Source organism: Cydia strobilella, chromosome 9 (genome assembly GCF_947568885.1).
Source record: "Cydia strobilella chromosome 9, ilCydStro3.1, whole genome shotgun sequence".
Lineage (NCBI taxonomy): Eukaryota > Metazoa > Arthropoda > Insecta > Lepidoptera > Tortricidae > Cydia > Cydia strobilella.
In genome coordinates this window covers 2,095,018-2,118,441 of record NC_086049.1, presented here as the reverse complement: position 1 = coordinate 2,118,441, position 23,424 = coordinate 2,095,018, and the positions used below count along the sequence as shown (strand labels likewise).

Genomic DNA, 23,424 nt, shown 5'->3' with positions numbered 1-23,424 from the left:
TATGAACGCCTGCAACACCAGAGATATTACACGCGCGTTGCCGACCCTTTAAAAACCTGTACACTCCTTTTTTGAAGAACCCCATACTGTAGCCCCTCGGGAAAACCTCGGCAGGGAGCTCATTCCACAGCCGAAGCGTACGCGGGAGGAAATTCCTCTTAAACCGCACAGTACGCGACCATTTAGGTGCTAGGGTGTGAGGATGAACACCCTGCCGATGGCGAGCGGTGCGGTGATAGAAAGCGGCCGTTGGCATCATGTCAAACAATTCTTCAGAGCACAGCCCATTGTACAAGCGGTAGAACACACACAAGGAGGCGAAGTCTCTCCTTAGACTTAAAGGTTCGATACCGCTTGTGAGTTTGGGATCGTCGACGATTCGTACAGCGCGCCTTTGGACTGAGTCGAAGGGTCCAAGCTGGCATCCAGGTGCTCCTGCCCAAAGGTGACAGCAGTACTCCATATGGGGTCTGACTTGCGATTTATATAGCAGCAGTCTTTGCCCCGGAGTAAAGTATCGCCGTGCTTTATTGAGCACACCGAGTTTTTTGGATGCCAGATCAGCCTTCCCTTCCAGGTGGCTACGGAATTGGACGTCACTGGAGATGTCGACACCGAGGATCCCAATACTCCCTGACATGGTAAGGGCTGTGCCTTCGAACTGTGGGACCACAGTGAATGGGGTTTTCTTAGCGGTAAACGCGCAAACTTGTGTCTTGGTGGGGTTGAATCGCACTAAATTGTCCCGGCCCCACACCGAAACTCTGGATAGAGTGCCCTCAATATCCGACACAAGCTTTTCACGACTCTCTAGCACCACGGAACGAGGGATGTTGGCACGGCCTGCGTAATAGGCATCCCCAGTACTGTCGTCTGCATAGCAATGAATGTCGTCGATAGACAACATGTCATTGATGTGCAGCAAAAACAGCGTTGGGGATAGCACAGAGCCTTGCGGAACGCCAGCGTTAATGTCCATGCTATTGGAGCAGCTTCCGTCTACTACGGCTCGTATGCGTCTGCCAGACAAAAAGCTAGCGATCCATTTGCATAGTCCCTCCGGCAATCCATAAGATGGTAACTTCGACAGGAGACCCCGATGCCAGACCCGATCGAACGCCTTCGCTATATCTAGGCTAACTGCCAATGCCTCACCTTGACTCTCAATGGCCGAAGCCCAGCGGTGAGTGAGATACACTAGAAGATCACCAGTCGAGCGACCGTGGCGAAAACCATACTGACGGTCTTATCTTATCTTATAGTTTCGGGGGCCCTTACGGATACACTTCGACCCATAGGGATCTTTTGTGCAGTTACCCCCTAGGAAAGATCCGTCCGCTACTCAAGAGCCTTCCCCACCCTCTCCATATGCCGGATGATGGACCTTATGGGTAGCTTTTTGAATTCCTTTGGTACCAGGTAGCCTGTTCCAAAGTCCTTCATTCTTTGTCTGGCGAGGGCGTGACATTCACACATAAGGTGTTCTATTGTCTCTTCCTCTTCGCCACACATACGACAATCGGTGTTGTCAGCGTGCCCCATCTTGGCCAGGATTCCCTTGACCCCGTAATGGCCAGTAAACACCCCCGTTATTATTTGGAGTTGCCGTTTGCTAAGTTTCCAAAGCTTTTTGCTCCAACCAGAGTCTACCCCTTGTATAAAGAGCTTTGAGTGCTTTAGACCCGTCAGACTGCCCCATTCTTCCTGGTGTTTGGTCTTAGTAAGGTCTTTGATAGCCGTTGTGATGGTTCCCTGTGAGAGCCCCACGAATGGTTCCGGACCTATAAGGTTGTTTGCAGATCCGGCTCTGGCAAGTTCATCTGCATTTTCATTGCCCATGAATCCCTCGTGCCCTGGGATCCACACCAGTTGCACTTTGTTTTGCCTTCCAAGCTTGTTCAGAGCTTGGATGCCATTGTATACCAGTCTAGAGTCCACTCTAGGCGCCTTAAGCGCTTTGAGTGCAGCTTGACTGTCGCTGAGAATATAGATATTCTTCCCTTGGGTTTGCCTAACTATATTCTCATGTGCACAGGCAATTATAGCGTATGTCTCGGCTTGGAAGATAGTGGCGTAATTGCCCATGCTTATGCTACTACTAAAGTCATTTGCATAAATGCCTGCCCCAGTACCAGAATCTGTCTTGGACCCGTCTGTGTACCATATGATGTCATTTTCATCAGACATTGGTGCTTCAAGACCTTCGGTCCATTCAGCCCTTGTTGGAACTTTAACATTAAAATTCTTACGGAACACAAACTTGGGTTGCATCTTATCGCAGCCCATATTCGTAATCCTTTTCATGAAATTGTCACATTCCATGTTTGTGTGTTTAGTCTTTGGCTTGTTATCGCTCCAGAGGCCTGTCAAAGCCAGCCTGTGTAACGATTTCCGCGCCTCAGATTGTATCACTAGGTGCAGCGGCGGGAGGTCTAGTAGTACCTCCATCGCCGCTGTTGGCGTCGTTCTAAACGCGCCAGTAATAGCCATGCACGCCGTTCTTTGTATTTTCGTAAGGGCATCCCTGCATGTGCTCTTTAGTGTCCTTGGCCACCATGCCAGGCATCCGTACAGAATGATAGGTCTTACCATCATGGTATAGATCCATCTCAGTACCTTTGGGTTTAAGCCCCACGTTTTGCCATATGCCGTTCTACACATTCCAAACACCCTCAGTGCCTTGGTTATGGTAGTTTCGACATGCTTTTTCCAGTTCAGTTCTTTATCTAGTGTTAAACCTAGATATTTCACTTCATCGGACATTTCCAGAACCCTTCCATAAAGCTTCAGCTGTTTCATGCCGTTAAGGGTCTTTTTCCTGGTAAACGGTACTACTACTGTTTTGCCAGGATTGATGGAGAGCTGATGATGGTTGCACCACCTCTCCACTTGCTTCAGTGCTGTATTCATGATTTCCGATACCGTTCCCGGGAATTTCCCGTTTACAAGAATCACTAAATCATCTGCATACCCTACCGTGTATATTGGGCCTTTGTTTAGTTCTTCCAGCAGTGAGTTCACTACCAGGCTCCAGAGAGTTGGTGAAAGAACCCCCCCCTGTGGGCAACCCTTCGTGGCCGTGGCTAATATTTCATCTCCCATGAGGGTGGACTTTATTAGTCGGCTATTTAGCATAGTACCAATCCATCTACAGATTGTCGGTTCTATGCCATGTTTAGATGCTGCAGTGTTGATTGCCTGATACGTGGTGCGGTCAAATGCCCCCTCCACGTCTAGAAAAGTGGCTAGGCATAGTTCCTTGTTCTCTATCGCCTGCTCTGCTTTGGTTGTCACCAGGTGCAGTGCCGTTTCAGTCGATTTACCCGGCTGGTACGCACATTGCAATTGGTGCAGTGGATGTCTCTTAAGAGGACCATCCCTTATATGTCTGTCTACCAGTTTCTCCAATGTTTTGAGGAAAAATGATGACAGACTTATCGGCCTGTACGATTTGGCTTCTGTGTAATCTGCTTTGCCTGGTTTAGGCAGGTATGTTACTTTTACCATCCTCCACACACGTGGCACGTGTCCGAAAGCTATGCACGCTCTGTACAGTCTACCTAAGTGTGGTATTAGTACATTGGCGCCCTCTTGTAGTAGTATGGGGTAGATTCCATCTGGCCCCGGGGCTTTGTATGGCTGAAATGTTGATAGTGCCCATTGTATCTTATCGTGATCTACTACCTTTTTAGACGTGTCCCAGTTGTACCTGGTAGTGCTAGTGGGTTGTTCCACCACACTAGTTACTATATCGTCCGTTAAGCTCTGGTGTATTATCGAGCCTGGGAAGTGTGTGTTACACATGACTTTTAGGGTTTCTAACCCCGTTTCAGTCATTCCTCCATCACTTCTTCTAACTGAAGTGAGCGGAACTGACTTCGTTGTGGCTAGCGCTTTTGTAAGTCTCATGCCTTCCGGTATGGACCTGATTTGATCGCAATGGTTCATCCATGCCTTCCTTTTTGCTTTCCTCACCGCTTTGCTGTATTCAGTGAGTTTCTGCGCATAATGCTGAAAGTCCTTAGTCCTTTTAGCATCGTTGAAGACAGCCCTGGTTTCCTTCCGGAGTTTTGCGATCTCCGGGTTCCACCAGGGCACCTTCTTCGCCAGGATTTTCTTTTCCGGGCAGTTGTTTGCCCAGGCTGTATAGACAGCTTGTACCATTCGGTCTGATTCAAGTTCTATATCACTGATAGAGTTTAGCTTGCCTTTAAGGTCTCCCAGTTCCGCCTTCAAGTCGCTTTTGAACGCTAACCAGTCGGTGTTTCTGGGATTCCGTTTGCGTATAATTTCTAATTGAATTTTAGTCTTATACCTAAAGCATATGTATCTATGGTCCGATAAAGAAATCTCCCCAGAGACATGCCATGAGCTAATCTTACTACTCGCGTTGTTGGACGCTAGCGTTATATCAATAACCTCACCTCGCCTAGCATTGACGAATGTCGGTTCATTGCCTTTGTTTAATAATTGTAAGGAAGAGCTTACCAGAAAATCCAGTACCTTCTCCCCTCTTCTGTTGACATCCGAGCTTCCCCAGATGACGTGGTGTGCGTTCGCGTCGCAGCCGATGATCAGGTCGGTGTTCGCCTGGCTGCCGTAGACAGCAAGATCCCGCAGTTGCCCAGTGATTGGATCTGCTGCCTCGTAGGGAAGGTAGGCTGATGAGAAGATTAGAGCCTTACCCCCCCCCCTTGTTTTGGATCTTGACCGTGGTCAGATCCCTGGAACAGAAAGCATGTAGAAGCATAGCGTCAATGCCATTTTTAACATAAATACATGTTATATTCCTTTCTCATATTACTTTCAGGACAAACATACAACATTGTCCCGCCAGTACCGTTTAAGCCTCTTATCTCGCCTTTGTAAATATATGGTTCTTGAATAAGAGCAATATCGAACTTGTCGCTTTTTAGCTGCCTAGCCAGAAGGGCAGTGGCCGCTTTATTGTGCTGAAGATTTATCTGTACGCACCTTATACCCTCCATTGCGGCTTTTTAGTGTTTGGTGGTGCTGAGATCAGCAGCCACTTCTTGGACCGTGTCGTCCCCGTCGTTGTAAGACATGGGTGATATGTTGCCGTCCAGGCAGAGTTCCGATAAACCGCTCAGGTACTCTGAGCCCGCCACCGAGTTCGGTGACGATGCCCGAGCCATGAACGGTTCAGCGTAGTCCCCCCCGGGCTGCAACACATCCCCCGTCTCCTCCGACCGGTCCCCAGCCACCTCCACAGGTGCGTCGCCAGTTGGTGGCGCCTCCCGTTCCGGGGCCTCCCCTGTCACCGTAGCAACCGTAGCCTCCTCGGGTACTACCCCACAGGCCCCGATCTCAGCCCCCTCAGGCCCCTGCTCCCTCCCTTCTTCCAGGAGCTTGAAGTGGCTGGTGTCGAGCCCAGAGTGCAGAACATAGTCGGCCTCCTTGATGACGGCGGCCGACACCCGGTCCATCAGGACGATTCGCCTGGTGTTCGGCCCCGACCCCACGGTGTCGACTATCTTCCACTCGCTTGTGTGCAGCCTCGGGTTCCTCCTCTGCAGCACTCTGAGGGCTCTCGTGATGTCCTGACTGCCATCAACCACCGTTTTCCAGGCCATCTTGACCGGTTTCGGCAGGTCTCTGGCACTCATGACCTTTAGGCGCAGCCCGGCAATCTCACCACCTCCGATTACCGTGCTGAGCCATTCCACGGTCTCCCTCCCCTTGCAGGTTACGCTGAGCGCGCCCCCCACAAGGTTGCCGAGTGTGATGTCGGGCATAGGTTCGGCGGCCTCATCAAGGAATAGGAGCAGAGCTCCTACGATCGCCGGCATGTGCTCCTGCATCACCTTCTCAGCTGGAAAGGCCACTGGGACGATGGCCATCTTCTCGCTCGCCACGACTTCCGCAAACGATCCTCCTACCTTCGTTCTTTTGGGGTCGCTAGCGAGCAGAGACGAGTCGCCACTGGCCCCCAGTGGCCTCTTATTTGGTGGCCTTCCCGCTCCACTAGTGTTGGGTCCGGCCACCATTTGCGCGTCCGTCCTCGCAATTCGCGCCTTCGCACGCCTCTTCTGCCTCCTGGACATAGCGGCTCCTCCACCCGACTGCTCGTCCACACCCTTGGGCGTGGCCGCGCCGTCATGGGCGCCCGGAGCAACGCCAGCAGGATATGGAAGTGGTGCTCCTGCTTGCCTCTCGCAGTGGGCCATCGTTCCGCTGCCTACTCCTCCAGCACCTGCATTAGTCGGTCCCCTTACGGGAACTTGCTGAACGCATCCACTTTTCAACCCTTGGGGAAAAGATCTGGTGGTACCTTTGGAGTGGCCTGCTCCACCATGGCCTCTGCTTTTCGCGCCATGCGCGCCCTCCGTCCTTGCGGACCTCCATGCCTTACTGCCACCTGCTCCCGTGTTCCTGTCAGGGACAGGTCCACTCCCAGCTGGTGCAGCAACCTTTGCGCTATGCGCCTTTGCCTCATCCCGTACGGGTCCGGCTTTTTCTCCTCCTACCGTCGTTTTAGGTATTATGTTATCCATAAACCAACAGGAAAATTTTCAGCAGCTAGGCTCCCCACCCTCCTTGGAGCCTCACATTTGGGATGCTTTGACACATCAGAGATACCTAGCTGATATAGCGTCCCAGAGTGCGTTGCCCATGAATCCGCACGGTGCCAAAACCTTAGTCAGCTCCACAGCCAACACAGGAATCGTGCTCCGCCGATTACAGACCCCTACACTCCAGGAAACTCGCCACGTGGCCATCTGACTGGACACAACAGCCGATTGATCCTGGCTGGCTAAGCCAAGACCTCCCGTGTGAGATGAATCCAGAGCCAAAGGAACTTCGTCTAACGGGGATAACGACTACAGACCCCCGCTTCGCACCCGCTCCCAGGATCTCCTTCTCCACCCGTACGGGTCCCCGCGCACGGCACAAACACGCGGGTGGCATTCTACCGCTAATCATCCTTCTTTGTGGATGAGAAGCCCGCTGCGACATGCCACGTCATCGCTTACGGTTGATTTTACGGGATATGGATCTTTATTTGCGCGCCACCATCGTTCTGCCCCTGCATGCTCGCCTCCGTTAACGAAGACGAACCTACAGTGGCTTCTCGACGTTGGCACGCAAACATAGATCCATATGAGGGATGGTGGGGGGTGTTCTTTGCACTGGTTCTCTTTCCTGGCCCAGTAGTAGATGGTGTCATGCGGATGACATCATCTACTTCCGAGCCTGGTGTTCGATCCGTTGCAAAGCTCACCCCAAGATGATTCAACTGGTTGTTTCTGTTCTGCCTGTTTCTACGGTAGAACCAGGCAGTTAACAGGCGGTAACCTCGGGAAGGAGCACAACCAGTTTTGCCTCGAGGTTCTCTGCAACTTGTGCTCCCCCCGAGACCATTCACCATGCCAACCACCGGACAGGTGGCTGCCATAGAGATAGACCCATCGCAAGCAGCGACCGGTCGCAAGTTATTCCTTGCGTATGGACCCACCTCCGGTCGCTGATCAGGTCGTGTTCTTCTAGGTATCTCAGGAGCTTTGCGTTGATTATACGCTTCATGACCTTAGAGAGAAGGGAGGTAATAGCGATAGGCCTGTAATTCGATGGGTCCGATCTGTCGCCCTTTTTAGGCACAGGGTGCACAAGGGCCGTCTTCCACGAAGATGGAACATGCCGTTTGTTGCTAGAGAGTGTGAAGAGACGCGCCAACACGGAACATAACTCAGGACAGGAGCACACTGCTTGAGCACAAGTGCTGGAATGCCGTCTGGCCCGCTCGACTTATGAACGTTTAGGTATAGCAACTCCCGCCGAATATCCCTCTGCGTGAATGAGATTTCGGGCATGGAGTATGCACACCGCGGGATGGTGGGCGGTACGGCGCTACCGTCGTCGTTCAAGGTCGAGTTCGAGGCAAAAAGAGTACCAAGAAGATCGGCTTTCTCTTTTGCACTGTGGGCCAGATCACCATCAGCTTTTCGCAGAGGTGGTAAAGACGACTGACAAAAATTTCCCTCGGCAGCTTTGGCGAGCGACCAGAACGCGCGACTCCCAGAGGGATAGCCCGCTAGCTTGTCGCCAATTCTGCCGACGAAATCGTATTTAGCCCTGGCAATGGCTTTTTTACTGGACCTCGAGGCAGCGTTTAAGTCGCGTTTCACATCAGAAACGTTCGGATCCTTATTAGCTACGGCCTTGGTCCAAGCCCTGTAAGCGGCTTGCTTGCGAACTGTAGCCTCTTTACAAGGCCGATTAAACCAAGGTCGTCGCTTTGCTCCCGCTGCTATTACCGTGTTGGGAATGAAACAATCCATTCCCAGCAGTATGGTCTCGGCAACATTGGCTGCGCAGGAGTCAGGATCTTCTGATGTGAAGCAGAGCTGCCTCCATGGGTACGAAGCGTAGAATTCACGCAGTCCGTCCCAATCTGCTGATTTATATTGCCACACGCGTCGCGAGCTAGTTGGCCGTGGTGGATCGGGCCGCGCGCAAGGCGCCTGTGTCCGGACGAGGCAGTGATCGGACGAACCGAGAGGTGCATTCACTGAGATGGAATATCCGTCCGGACGTGTAGTCAGCAGGAGGTCCAGTAAAGAGCTAGTATGATCCTCGATGTCTGGTATTCTCGTGGGAGAATGTACCAGTTGCGAGAATCCATAGGCCAGAGAAAATTCGTGAGCAGACCTCCCCGCGTGGTCGGTGGACCGGGAACCAAGCCACTCAACGTGGTGGGCATTAAAGTCCCCTAAAATCACCAGCTCTGCGGAAGGGTACTGCTCTAGAAGTTTGTCAGTCGTCGATTGCAGGTGCTCGAAGAGCCGGGTTGTCTCCGTGTTTCCGCTATGAGACCTGTACAGGCACGCGTAGACACGAGTGTGGCCGCTGTAGTCCACACGCACCCACAGAACTGACAGGTCCCTGTCTTCAAAGGCATGGAGGCGGCGACAGCAGACCTCCTGCCGGGCATACATGCATACACCAGCGCGTCTCATGAACTTGTGTTCAAGTGTATAGCCGGGATATAGTAGGTATGCAGTGTCCGCCGGGCAGGATATCTGCGTCTCCGTTAGAAATAGGATGGTCGGCTGCGCAGATTCCAGGTGGTAATGGACTGCGCTCAAATTTGAGTGTAATCCCCTGATATTGCAGAAGTCCACTTGTGTGGAAGGGGATGCCGCTGAGAAACCATTTCTTTTTTTACCCTTATTTGCCATGTGTTGTTGTTGTTGAGTGTACAAAGAGGGTTCGGGGCGTTGACGGCTTAAGGGACAAGAGAACAGAACAGATCTGCCAAAGGAATATGTAGGGTAGTGCGGTTCACAGGCACGGCGTACGGAAGGGCCCCCGGTCCCCCCCTGGTGCAGCAGCCGGGTCCACTCCGGTCTCCTTCTCCGGCACGACTACTACATCAAGGATTTTACGCGAGGTTGGTGGTTCAGCCTCCCAGGGCGGAGATTAAGTAATCCCTGGGTTCGGGAACCCTACTGACCTGCGGGCGGCCAGCGGACAGCCGTTTCACCGGGTCTCCCTGATCGCCGCACCTGTACGCCGCGTCCATACAGACCAAATGCAGTACCGTGAGTTCCGTAGGTCCCCCGTCGTCAACACACCGCACCCTCGTTGAGCTCTGGCAACCTTACTCACCGGCAGGAACACAACACTACTACTTGTTCCAATTCATAACACTTATTGATGAATGTTTATATTAGTTTCCTTTAAACGTCGTAATCAACATAAAAACCTACTGTTAATGTAAAAATACGAAAAATATGCATATTTCATATTTTATTACTTACCTCGTCATCATTATAAGTATCACGTTTATTTTTTAATGTTGAAAAACCGTTCTTAATAAGTTGTCTGAATGGAACGGAACGCCTGTCAAATAAGAGGCGTATTTTCTTACTGCAAGAATGTTTTAAGTTTCCAAAGGCAACATTCGATATTGTTTTTATAAATATACGATACACAAATAATCGTAAATAACGATATCTAGGTAATAATAGTACAATGTTTTAATATTTACAATTGTTTCTGTCTTATAGAACATGCATTTGAAAAAAAAACTCATTGAAGTGGGTTCAATAATAATAACAAAATCTATTCTAGTCGAATAAAAGCTAGAAAAACATCTCTTCATAATGTCAATGTCAATGATGTCACAGAATTAATAATATAAAAAGTTTCGAATGGAAAAGGAATGGATCCTTAATACTTGTTGCTTTTCTTATTTTTTCGCAACTGTATTAAAAAACGTCGTTCGATACACGTGCGGATATGTCAGTCTTCACTCGTCCCGAGTCTTGCCACTCGCCGTCGGCTCGGTACTCGTGAAGTAATGACATACTTTCCGCACTAGCATCGAAATGTACTATTGCAGTACATATGCTACTTTTCCGCACTAGTGCGATAATCAGCACATTATGCAACTATGTCGAAAATTTAAAGGGCCATATGTACTGAAAACCACGTATAACGTATAACTATACATTTATTTTCTTTGCCTAAAACTAAAATATTTGTATCGAGTAAAGTGATATTTTTAGTTCGACTGCTAATGCTAACTCATCTACTCGATTAGCTACGCCAGGTCCAGATCTAGATGGGTTAAGGTGACCTCAATACATTCTAAACGCATTAATATTGCACCCTTGAGACGTCGGCCAGCCTGAAATACCTCGAGCTTCAAGTAAAGGTTATACAAAACTCTGCTAATATTTTATTTATTTACACCAAAGATATAAATTATGTATTAGCTTTTGGGCTGTTGTTTTTACTCTTGAATAAATAGTTGAAGAGCAAACGAAACGTATATCATTTACTGGAAAATCAACAATCGAAGTCACAGATAAATAATAATGGTTTTGTGTTTGTTGGTATCATATTAAGTACTAGCTGTGCCCGCGGCTTCGCCTGCGTGGAATTCGGTCTGTCAGTAAGCGGCTAATTCACCCCTAATCTATCTCCCTGTCCCCTGGAGACGGAACTTAAAGTAAAGTTGACAGATGGATACGCTAGAGGACTGTAGTCCAGATAAAATATTTTACAATTATGTACCTACCACCAAAGATAGATATAACTCCGTAATAGATGGATACAGTCTATGGAAAAAACGTGCCTCGAAAATCACGAAAATTTGATTCTCGATCAGATGTCGCTACTACTTTTTGCCTACTCTCGTATAGAGGGCGTTAACGGTTTCGTTTGTTATTATTTAACAATTTTAACGCATATCAGTGAAAGAACATGGGTCAAAATAATAAAAAGAATTAATGTCAAAATAATAAAAAGAATAAAATTTGGACTTTGGCACTGGCAACCCTAGCCGTGCAAACATGTCTACGGGAGAGCTCTTTGAATTTAAATTATTTAAAATTGTGTTATTCAAGTAAATCTGTGTTGTGTAAAAAAAAAAAGTTTATAAAACATACGTACTTTTCGTAAGATCCCACATTGTGCCAAACTGTGTCCCAGAAAAGGAGTTCTTAACACTGATTCCACACTCGTAAGATACGTATTTCGACCGTTTCACTTTCAAAATTACATTTTTATCACGATATCTACTAATTAGTGAAAAAATAGCGGGTGTACTTTCGACAAATCGCTGACAGTCAGCTGTGAAGTGACACTTGAGAGATACTACCAACTGAACAAACAAAAATATAAATGTTAATAGTGTTACCAGTGTCAAAAATTGCGTTCAGAAACTGCATATAAATCGTTTGCTATCGACTACGACTCGAATACCGACTATCGATTACAATTATCTAATCCGATTTATTTTAAATAAGGAAATACAGCAAAAAGATGTCGTTCCGTATAGATGGTAAAAAAATAAAATGCTCGATATGTGGAGCCGATGTAACCTCGAAGGAATATCTTAAATGCTACACATGTAAAAAAACTCGTCACATAAAATGCACGGCAAATGTGAGTACAAAAAGGTTTCTGCTCATGACAAAAAAAAACAAGGAAAGTTGGAATTGCGATAAATGTGTTGGCCTCTGTTCAACGACTGAACCTGAGGTGCAATCAACCTCTAAGCAGGAAAAAAATATATGTCTCGAGAATAAGGGGGAAATAAACAATGTGACAACTAGAAGGAGACCTAGACAAAAAAGTATCAGCTTATCACCAGTAAATACAGTAAACAACACAATAAAATCCTGCCCTGAGCCGGCTACGCATGTTATTATTAATAATCACTATAATAATGCAAACGATGGAACCGCACCTGATCCGATTTTAAAATGCAATGCATCTAGTAGCCCATGCGTGGAAGAGTTACAGGTGGTATGCCATAACTTAGACAAAGTTGACAATTTAACAGAAAAACCATCTCCTATAACGTCTAGCCAACAACATATTGCCACACCTAGGGAGCAGCCAAGTCCCCAAAGCTCACTAGAGGATCTGTCCAACGTGGAAAATAAATCAGACCTCCTTGACTCTACTTTTGGGGGTGACACGCCTAGGAGTCTACCAAACATCCCTGACTTAGAGAGCTCGGAAATAAAAGAGCTTAGACAGGAAATAAATAATCTTACCTTGCAAGTTACAACTGCTCATAATGAAATAGCTAATTTGAATATGGAAGTTCAAGACCTTAAAAAAATCATACAAAGTCAACAAAAGAAAACCAAAGCCTACAAAAGAATACTTACGGGGGATTCACCCCTTAAATCGACACCTTCAAAAATAGCTAGTCACAAAAAAAACTCTAAGGCTTCACGCCGTAGGAGTTTGAGTCCGAATCCCAAAGAAAAAAAAAACGGAAAAAGCCAGACCCCTGGATGAGTCCACCTTGGACTCCACCCAAAACTCAGACACACCTTCTCAGGTCACAGAGCATTCAAAATTGCCTGCTATTTCCCAACCGCTAATCATACCAAAAGAACCGCAGCTGACGGTTAATGTACAAAACATTAAGAACACAGTAGACAAAAGAAATAAGCTCATAATTTTAAGTACTGATGAGAAAATCAATATGGTCAGCATTATGCACACATATTATCCTGAATTTAACTGCTGTCATTATAGCACCCCAGGACGCGGAATTCAGCTGATGCTCCAAAACCTAGAGCAAAAGGTGATTGATTTCACATTAAATGACTTTTGTGTCATTGTCATAGGTGAAACTGACTTTGAAACAACAAAACATTACATAGAACTTGTACTGTCTATAAGAGATACTTTAACAAAAATTACGCACACAAATATAATCATTTGTGTACCTACATATATTTGTGGAGCGCCAATCTACAACTGCCGTGTCGAGCTATTCAATAGTATGCTCAACCTTGATAACTACACAAATAAGTACGCATATTTTTATGATTCCAACATGGACCTTACTCTAGATATGTTTTCACAGCGCACAGGGAAAATTATGAAACGAGGAATCAGAAATATACACGACAATGTTAGTAAATTAGTCGCAACAATAAAATACCAAACCGAGTTTTGTGAAATTAACGATGAAGCAAATAATTCCAAATTCTCAGAATGCACAAACAGCCTACAAAGAGGAAACGACAATGATGCGGCTTTTTTTCGTACAAGTCCATCCACGTATTGCACCAAAACATAGCGGGGCTTATAAATAAAGCAGATGCTTTAGCGGTCCAGTTGGATGAACTAGCCGCGCACCGCACCCCAATCGATGTTATCTGCATCACCGAGCACTTTGTCCCGGATGGACTGGAAGACTTAGTCACAATACCGAACTTCACCCTGGCAGCCAGCTTCTCTCGGGACAAACGAAGAGGAGGTGCCTGCCTCTTAGTTAAAAATCAGCACCAATTTAAGGAATTGGATATAGTTAAGCAATTTTCTATTAAATGCTCTATAGAATGCTGCGCTATTGAACTGCTACAGCATCATATAATTATAATTTGTATTTACAGAACTCCGCAATCTAATCTTAAAATATTTTTCACTAAATTAGATGACTTGTTATGTAAAGTTTGTAACCACTCACAAAAGAAAATCATCTTATGCGGAGATTTTAATATCAATTTATTAAATAGAAATAACAACTCACTAGAATTCGAACACCTATTGCAGAGTCATAACCTACTTCTAGAGATTAAGGAACCGACCAGAATAGTAAGTAATACGTGCATTGATAACTTTGCCCATAATATCAAAGGCTGTAAGGGCACCGTTATTGATTTAGCACTATCGGATCACACGGCTCAATTATTACAGTGTCCGGTGAAAAAAACTTGCGCACTAAAATCATGGAAAATAAAACGCCGAGACTACAGCACTGAAAATCTAAGTCGCTTTAAAAAGTGCCTCGATAGTTTATCTTTTTCAGAAGTTTACAATACCTACGACGCGAATGAGGCTTATAACGCTTTTTTAGAAACCTTTAAATGCTTTTATGACTTGTGTTTCCCCATGAATACCATTAAATTAAAAACTAACAAAAAAGCTAAGTGGATATCTCGAGGCATAAAACTTTGTAGCAAAAAGAGGAGACAACTTCTTTGGGAGTATAGGTTAAACCCTAATATCAATAATAAAAACATCTATCTGAATTATAATGCTAGATATAAAAAAATCATTACGCTTACCCGACGATCACAAAATAATCATCATATTAAATCTTCAGCCAATAAATCCAAAGCGACTTGGGAAATAATTAACAGTGTTAAACAAAACTTCCCTAAGGAACCCATAAGAAAACTTAAATTAAATAAACAAATGATAAGCGACCCAAGCGATATAGCGAATGCATTTAATGACCATTTTATAGACCAAATACAAAGAAACAACCAAAAATCTACGCAAGCATTTGATACAAAAGCAAATTGTCCACATTCTATGTTTATGCCACCGACCGTCGCCCTAGATGTAATTAATATAATAAAATCACTTAAAAATAAAAACAGTGTTGGATATGATGGTATATGTACAAAAGTGATCAAACATGTTTCTTACACTATTGCTCATCCCCTTAGCCATATAATTAATGTCAGTATTTCAACTGGAATTTATCCTGCCCAACTTAAACCAGTAATTGTAAAACCAGTCTATAAGCAAGGAGACAGAGATGACGCCAAAAATTACAGGCCAATTGCTCTTGTTTCAATTTTTTTGAAGGTCTTTGAAAATGTAATATCTAAAGCCCTTTACTCATACTTTGAGAAATATAATTTACTGGTTAAAGAACAAAAAGGATTCCGAAAGCAAAAAACAATTAACATGGCCATCTTTGATTTAGTAAAGCCTGTAATCGAATCTATGGACAAGCGAAAACGTATTTGTGCAATTTATATGGATATGACGAAGGCGTTTGACCACGTTGACCATAAATTACTAGCAAAAAAATTGGTCTCTTACGGTGTACGTGGCAATGTTCTTGATCTGCTCAAATCATACCTTAGTGACCGAGAACAGGTAACTGAAATGGTCCAAATATGTCCAAAAACTAAAAAGGAAAGATCTTTCGTGTCCAATAGACGCAAAATAGTCTACGGAGTCCCTCAAGGGAGTGTTCTAGGGCCCCTTTTATTTCTAATCTATATTAATGATCTCCCTAAACATGTAAAATATCCAATGGTCTTATTCGCTGATGATAGCACTGTAATTGTTGAATGTGATAATGATAATAATTATGAAACTGAAATTAATATGACATTATGCAATATTATTGAATGGCTTGCTTATAATAATTTATTAATCAATATGAACAAAACAAAAATTATGCACTTTTATCAACGGAAAATTCCTCTTCCAATCAAATGTGAATACCTAGGAACTGAGATAGAAACTGTGAACTCAACTAAATTCTTAGGTATTAAAATAGACAGTCAATTAACCTGGAAGCCGCATACCGAAGAAGTTTGTAGAAAACTAAATATATTCTCATATGCACTATCTAGACTTGCAAAGATAGTCAGTAGGGATGCGGTTATGGCTGCGTATCATGGTTATGTTATGTCTACTTTGAGGTATGGAATTATCTTTTGGGGCAACTCTACTAACAGAGATTTAGTCTTTAAAGCCCAAAAAAGATGCATAAGAGCAATATGTGGCTTAAAAACACTCGATAGCTGCGCCCCACATTTCAAAAGACTAAAAGTGCTTACTCTACCTTCGCTCTTTATTTATGAAATTGCTGTCTTTGTTAAAACAAATCCCACACTTTTTAAAAAAGCAACGCATTTACGAAATAAAAGAGTAAAAATCGATTTACATACAGAACCAGCTAATACTGCCCTTAAACTAAAGAGTGTGATTTGTTTGGGAAGCAAAATTTATAATAAACTACCTGACACAATTAGAAATAAGGATACAATTGAATTCAAACGAGCATTGATGACATTCTTAACAGATAAATGCTACTATTATCTCTCGGATTATTTGAATATTTAATTTCTATTTTTTTTTTTTTTTTTTTTTCATTATTTGACTTTGACATTGCGACATTTGTATTCCTAGTTTTACTATATAAATTCTAATTGTTTGACATCCGGGTATTTAATATTATAAAACTAGTCTTCTTAATAGTAACTGTTGTCATTAATTCTTTGATACTGATTTCTGTTCAGTTTATTTTTACACAATTTTTTAATTTAGACTTAAGACACTGTTTTTTGCATGCGTGATGGTCAAATATAGAGACACCACTTATTGTAAGATTACCATCACTGTATGTACTACCTATATTTGCAAATAAAACATTTTGAATTTGAATTTGAATTTGAATTTGAATGCAAATAAAAAAATTAATTTATCCATATTTAAATACATTTTATCGTATTTTTATAAATCTTCATTTTTAGTTTTAAAGTGTGTCGATAGATGACAGTGAATTTACTGTGGTTACAAAATTTACTATGACAGTACCGCTCTATAATATTATATCCTCTTTGCTACCACTAAATAAAATTACACTCCAAAATGTTTTTTTTTTGCCCTTGTTCAAATTTTTGACGTGATTTAAACGGCATAGAGTAATAGGTGTATATCGAGCGACACAGTACCATTTTTGTATTTTTACGTCCTTGACTGTACCTAATCGGGTACACTACATATTTCCGAAAATTTTTATTCCGAATTTTAGAATGTCGAATTTCATCATTCCGATTTTTAAATGCTCAACCCATCAAAATTCCGACTGTCATAATTACGAATGATGAAAATCACGAAGATTTATATTTCCGAAAACCCAAAAAGCCGAATTTTGTAAATTCCGAACTACATAACTCCGACTATAACAATTCCGATGGTGGCAAACACCGAATTTAACATTTACGATTTTAAAAATCACGAATTCGGAATTGCCCGCTTTATTCCGAATTAACGTGATTTTTAAATTTCCACTTTTTTGGCAACAGTTCGTTTTCTTGGGGGTCGCAGTTCTAACCTAACCTAACCGCACTTTTCTGGCAACAGTTCGTTTTCTTGGGGGTCGCAATTCTAACCTAACCTAACCCACTTCTGGCAACAGTTCGTTTTCTTGGGGGTCACAGTTCTAACCTAACCTAACCCACTTCTAGCAACAGTTCGGGTTCGCAGTTCTGTCTAATTTATTTATGCCGAATTTTTATGCCAAAAATATTTTATGCCGAATTTAACATGACGCGGCACGACAGGTACCCGTAATAATTACTAAAACGTGAGTCTTCATTTGAATATCACGGACTTCATTTTTCCGATCTTGTAAAAAACCGAATTTCTGAATACCGAATTATTTTATTTCCGATCGGACAATGATTTTTCGGAATTTAGGAATTCGGAAAAAAAATATTTTCGAAAAAGTGTAAAACCGGAACTTCAAGCTTTCTGTCAAGTGACAATCGGATTTAAAATTTTCGGAAATAGCACATTCGTGATTTTATTCCATCGTGTTTTTAAAAATCGTAATTTTGATATTTCGGACTTATAAATAATCGGGATTATGAAAGTCGTGGTTATAAAAATCGGAAAAACGTATTTCGGAATATTTGGGTGTTCCCATCAAAATCATGTCATCCAAATCGGTCCTCCAGTCAAATCAGTCTAAGCATGACGCCGGCGGCGGGCAGCGTCTGCCCCTTTTTTTTTGTTTTCGGAGTGGGAAATGCAACTGCGTAGCGTCTGCCCCTACGACTTGTTGATGGTCATAGCGAAGCAGACGCTCACGGGGACCTGTAGGCGCTTGAAGCGGAACGGGAAGTTGCTCGGAATGAGGGGGATACGCAGGATGAACACGGCTTCTCCGGCGCCACACTCCGTCAGGATCTGCGCCTACATATGTATTGCGTACGATGTATTTGGGATCACAATAGAGACTCGCGCTGGCTTGCCGTTTCAGCCGAAAGCGAAGCGACCTGCCTGGCTCCACTGAGTCTCTCGCCGTGCTTTTTCTCAGACTCCTGAGACCGTGCCCCTTGTGGCCGCAATGCATTGCGAGACTTTCGCGAAAGATTCGATTTTTTTCGGGAAGGCATGGTAACGCATAAAAGTCCCAAATCGTTTGACATTTACTGAAAAATGTTTTTTTTTTTAAGAGATTAAGAGGAAAGGGCACGGCCGCTTCTCCATGCAAACGCAGTCTCCATTTTTTGGATAAAAACTACCCTATGTTCTTCCACGGGACTCAAACTATCTCTATACCAAATTTTATCTAAATCGGTTTAGCGGTTTAAGCGTAAAGAGAAATTAAAAAAAGTTTTTTTCATATTTTTTGTGTTTTCACTCGGGAATGGTGTCATTTTGATATCATAAATGAATTCGGCATACCCGATTTATACAAAAACGGTACCTAACTTGGCCTAGTAGCTAAAATGATATAGTTAACAAGATAAAGTTTTTAACCCCTTTTTCACCAACATGGGGGATGAATTTTTAAAAACGCTGAAATTTTTTTTCTTGCTTTTTATTATAATTAACGTTTTGCAAAGTTTTAAGTTCCTGGCTTAAAATAAAATTTGCACCCCAAGACAAACTTTCATCCCATTTTCAACCCCCTGAGGGGTTAAATTTCCAAAAACGTCAAAATTAGTTTTTTGTAATCGTCTGTCATACCTTTCTAAGAAGTTTCAAAGCATTTGTAATGGATTTAAACTTTCAACCCCCTTTTAACCCTGTTAGGGGACGAATTCTTGAAAACGCTAAAATCACTTTTCCTATATTATAATAATATGCCCATTATACAAAGTTTCATGTAACGCACTCAAAAAAAATTGAACTCCATACAAACTTTCAACCTCTATTTCACCTCCTTCGGGATGAATTTTCAAAAACGCTGAAATTAGTTTTCTTGTATTTCAATAATATATCTTCTTACGAAGTTTCAAATTGCTAACTTAAAATAAATCTTGAACTCCATACAAACTTTCATCCCCTTTTTAACCCTCTTAGGGGTAAAATTTCTCAAATTTTTATAGCCTATAACCTGGCCGTGGTTTTTTTCGACAGATTAGTAAAGTTTGCATCAAAATCCGTTCTGCCGTTTTCAATTGTAGGGCGGTCAAATAAACAGACAAACAGATAAACAGACAAAAATTCTAAAAACTGTTGGAATGTGTTCTGTTGTCAATTCTAAGTATCCACAGCCAATTTTTTTTCGAATATTTTCCATGTACAGACTTTCGACCCTCTTCCGCTTTATTATATGTATAGATTATATTATATTTATACGTTTAAACGAGCAGTTCTTGTATATAATATATATGTATACATATTATATATATATAAATGTTTATATACATATATCCATATATACATATTATACATATTATGTATATATTATATATACATTTCGGGGATCTCGGAAACGGCTCTAAAGATTTCGATGTGCTATATGGGGGTTTTCTGGGGCGAAAAATCGATCTAGCTAGACCTTATCTCTGGTTAAACGCGCATTTTTGAGTTTTATATGTTTTCCGAGCAAAGCTTGTTTTTCACAGAGACAAAAGTTAACTATGTCAGCCGGGCTAGCACATGATTGGCGCGAGAGTATCTCGCCGCGACATAGACTACCCGTCCGCCTTTAATTCATACAGTTAGCAAAAGACGGGTAGTCTATCTCGCGGCGGGATACTGTCGCGTCAATCATGTGCTCGGCCTACTGAAGCACAATTGAACTACGATAAAGGTCGAAATCTCTAGAACAGTCCTGAAATTTGGTATATTACATAATTTTAAATCGTGGATTTACGTCAAACAATACCCAAAATGTACCTACTATTTTTAATCAGTTAAATAAATATATTTTTTTTATTTTCAGACTTGTCCATAGAGTTAAGATCTTGCTAGGTATGTTTGGAATATTTTGTGTATGTTCCTATTATCCAAGGAAAAAAGAAAGAGCGCGCTGCTATTACCTATTCGATGTTAGTTAAAAATCAAATCCCCAATCTGCATTAGGCTTACGTCGAAACTATAAGCCAAGCCCGTCTTCTGGGAAGAGGTTTTTCTGAGGACTAAATAGGCTCATGACTATATTTATTTATACTACCTTCTGCCCGCGACTTTGTCTGCGTGAAAATACTACCCATTGTCCTTCCCCGGGCCTCAAGCTATCTCCATACCTAATTTCATTTAAATCGGTTCAACGGTTTAAGCGTAAAAAGGTTACGGACAGACAGACAGAGTTACTTTCGAATTTATACTATTACTATAGGTATAGTAAGGATTCTGATTTTTTAGCTTAAACACTTTACAAAGAAAAATAGACTGTTTCAGACAGTTTCTTCGACTAACTCTTACAGATAAAAGGTGCATGATAATAATAATAAAACGAAAACTGTACAAGTGCCAGATTTTAAACTCGACCTCAGAGACTCAAGTTCGGATAAAACTTGTACAGCATTAACTAGAAGTTAGGGGGGAGGAGGAAGGGGGATTATTAGCATATAGAATGGCCTGTGGCTGGTGTTATTTTTCCGGAGCTGACATTAGAATGTAAATAAGCAGCGTGTGCTACTTTAGATGCACTTTATGTGGCATCAGCTCTAATAGGGGCTAGTTAGCTATAAATAGGTTTTGGTTTGGTTTGGTGGTATGATTCTACTAATGATATATTAATTTATTATTTTTTCGCAATTGTATTAAAAAAAGTCGTTTACAACACGTGTGAAATGTCTTTTTACCACTCGTACCGAGTCTTGCCACTCGCTTTCAGCTCGTGGCAAGATACCTCGGTACTAGTGGTAGAAAGACATTCTTTTCACACTAGTTGTAAAATGTACTATAAAAAAAATCTTATTCTTTTTACTGGATAATACCTGGTTATACTTATAGGTCACATTAAAAAGACTGTCAAAATATGGGCCATTTTATTTAAAATTGTACATTAGGTGTACACCATTTATTTAACTTGGAAATTTTATATGAGGTAGGTGTAGGTGTAGGGGTAGGTGGATTACTCAGAATCACGAGCTTTTTCAATACCAATATAGGATCAAAAAAGTGTAGTAAATCGTTTTACGCAGACTTTGTATGACAGTAACGGATACGGATTTATTTTTCTCCTATGATAATCGTAAGACAACCTAAGTATTTTACATATACATATCTAGTAGATACATAATTTTTTGTTCACACATTAGAGAATGGTTCTTCTTGGAGAATGGTTGGTAGGTGGGTACCTACTTTTAGCGCGTAGTCTGATCCGCTACTTTTGATGCTGACTGTACAACTTTAAACTAGTTCAAACTAGTTTAAATTTGTAATTTGTTGTATAACAAAAAATAAACCATTTTTACGAATATTTGAGTGGCGGGGCAAAATGTAATTATGCGCATGTTTATAATTTATATTTGATTGAAGGTAAAATAACCATACAAATACATATCAAATACATTTCTATAATAAATATGAACTTTCTCACTTATATTTACTATTCCTTCCACGTGCCCCTGAACTAGGTTCATCTTTCTCCAAAAGCTCTTCATCGATAAGCAACTCAAAGCTCCCCAAAGCTTCAGCATTCGGTAACTTATTCCACCGGACGTCCGGCACACCATCCGGCGGCAGCACAACAGATAAAATGTTGTCTATTAACTTATACTTTAGTATTCTGTCGTTCACCGTTGTAGACGTTAGTGAAGGCGAAGCGTTAACTTCAACCAACCAAGGCTTCAACTTGTTATCTATGATTATATCATAACCATAACACTCAAAACAATGCCTGTCATTCGCCATCACCGGCGCAACTGCCTTCAGGGAATGCACTATAAGCCACTGCATTGCCGCAAACAACTTCTCTGTAACAGCTCTACCTCGCGTACCCTCCAAATACAATCTCAAATTTTCCACACTCATTTTACCCCCGTGTATGCTATTGTAGTCCCCGCCATGCTTCTGAACACTAACATTCGTAAGATGCACGTACATGTTATCTAGTTCGGTAACACTAGTATCGTATTTCACTGTACAGAATCTACAAAAGCCGAGTTGGAACAGATAAGCCTTAAGAGGGCGGAAAGAAGTGACCAACACGTAAAGTCTTAAATCGAACTTTTTGCCGCCGATCAGCAGAGGGTTGTCTATGTATCGGGAAATAACGTAGCTTTCCTTGCTTAGCTGCGGGTGGAAAGGAGTTTTCGCTTCACGAGACCATTTTTTAAGCTTTGATAGTTTGTTGATTAGGAAAATTCCGGTGCCTTGGGATTTTCCACACGGCTTCATGATCCAAGTGCTCTGCGGTGACTTACGGTATTCCTCGACGAACATGTTATAATCTGCTGGCAGGACGAAGGTTACCGGCACGAAGTCAAGATGTATGTAACGCGTGACTACTTGACCCCCTGGTAGTACTACTTCAGCTTTTTCAGCTATTAAACTGCCTTCTCTTTCAAGTTCTTTTCTGTATCGTTTAATATTTTTCACGAGCAAATCCTTTCTTGATAATTCGTAATGATTTGGGAAGTGATTTATCATTTGGTTGTCGTTCATTCGGTAGCCGCTTTCGACGCTGAACAGGCTTCTGCAGGTTTGTGTAGAGGCCCAGTAGAAATTCCATTCGTCATCTGGTCCAACTTGGCTCCACCCGCGCCGCTCGAAGTTGCTCAGCAAAACCGACTTTTCTAAATCCGTGCAAAAGTTCACGCGGCACCTTTCGACAGCTGGCACGTTCACTCTCCCATACAGGCTAGTAGCTATTTTTTTCGCTTCCTGATTCATTTTTGCTGGTCCCGTGTAGTCAGGCAGAAAGTTCGGTCCATTGGGCAAATATTTGAGGCACGGGTGAGCCTGTTGTCATGACAGTGGGCAAATAAAGCTGCGAGGGCACTATGACTACGCGTAAACACGGGCCCGTATTGATTTTGTTGAGTTTTTCTCGTGAGTCCCAGCTGGTTTGTAAATATAAGCATTTTGAAAGTAACGGTGACTAGTTTTTATGTCAGTTAGTGAACTAGCGACCATATGACTCATTTTATGAAAAATGACGTAGAATGTCTCTCACAATGTTTTGCGTTATTGACACAAAGTAGT

The 23,424-nt window shown here is 42.8% G+C and overlaps 1 protein-coding gene across 1 annotated transcript; it reads right to left on the bottom strand.

The window, feature by feature from the left end:
• Nucleotides 1-21,813: 21,813 nt before the first annotated feature.
• LOC134743861 (polyglutamylase complex subunit TTLL1-like) lies at nucleotides 21,814-23,213 on the bottom strand. Its single transcript, XM_063677488.1, has one exon. It carries the CDS (start codon nucleotides 23,110-23,112, stop codon nucleotides 21,814-21,816), a length of 1,299 nt encoding a protein of 432 aa, XP_063533558.1. The 5' UTR covers nucleotides 23,113-23,213.
• Between the last annotated feature and the right edge of the window lie 211 nt (nucleotides 23,214-23,424).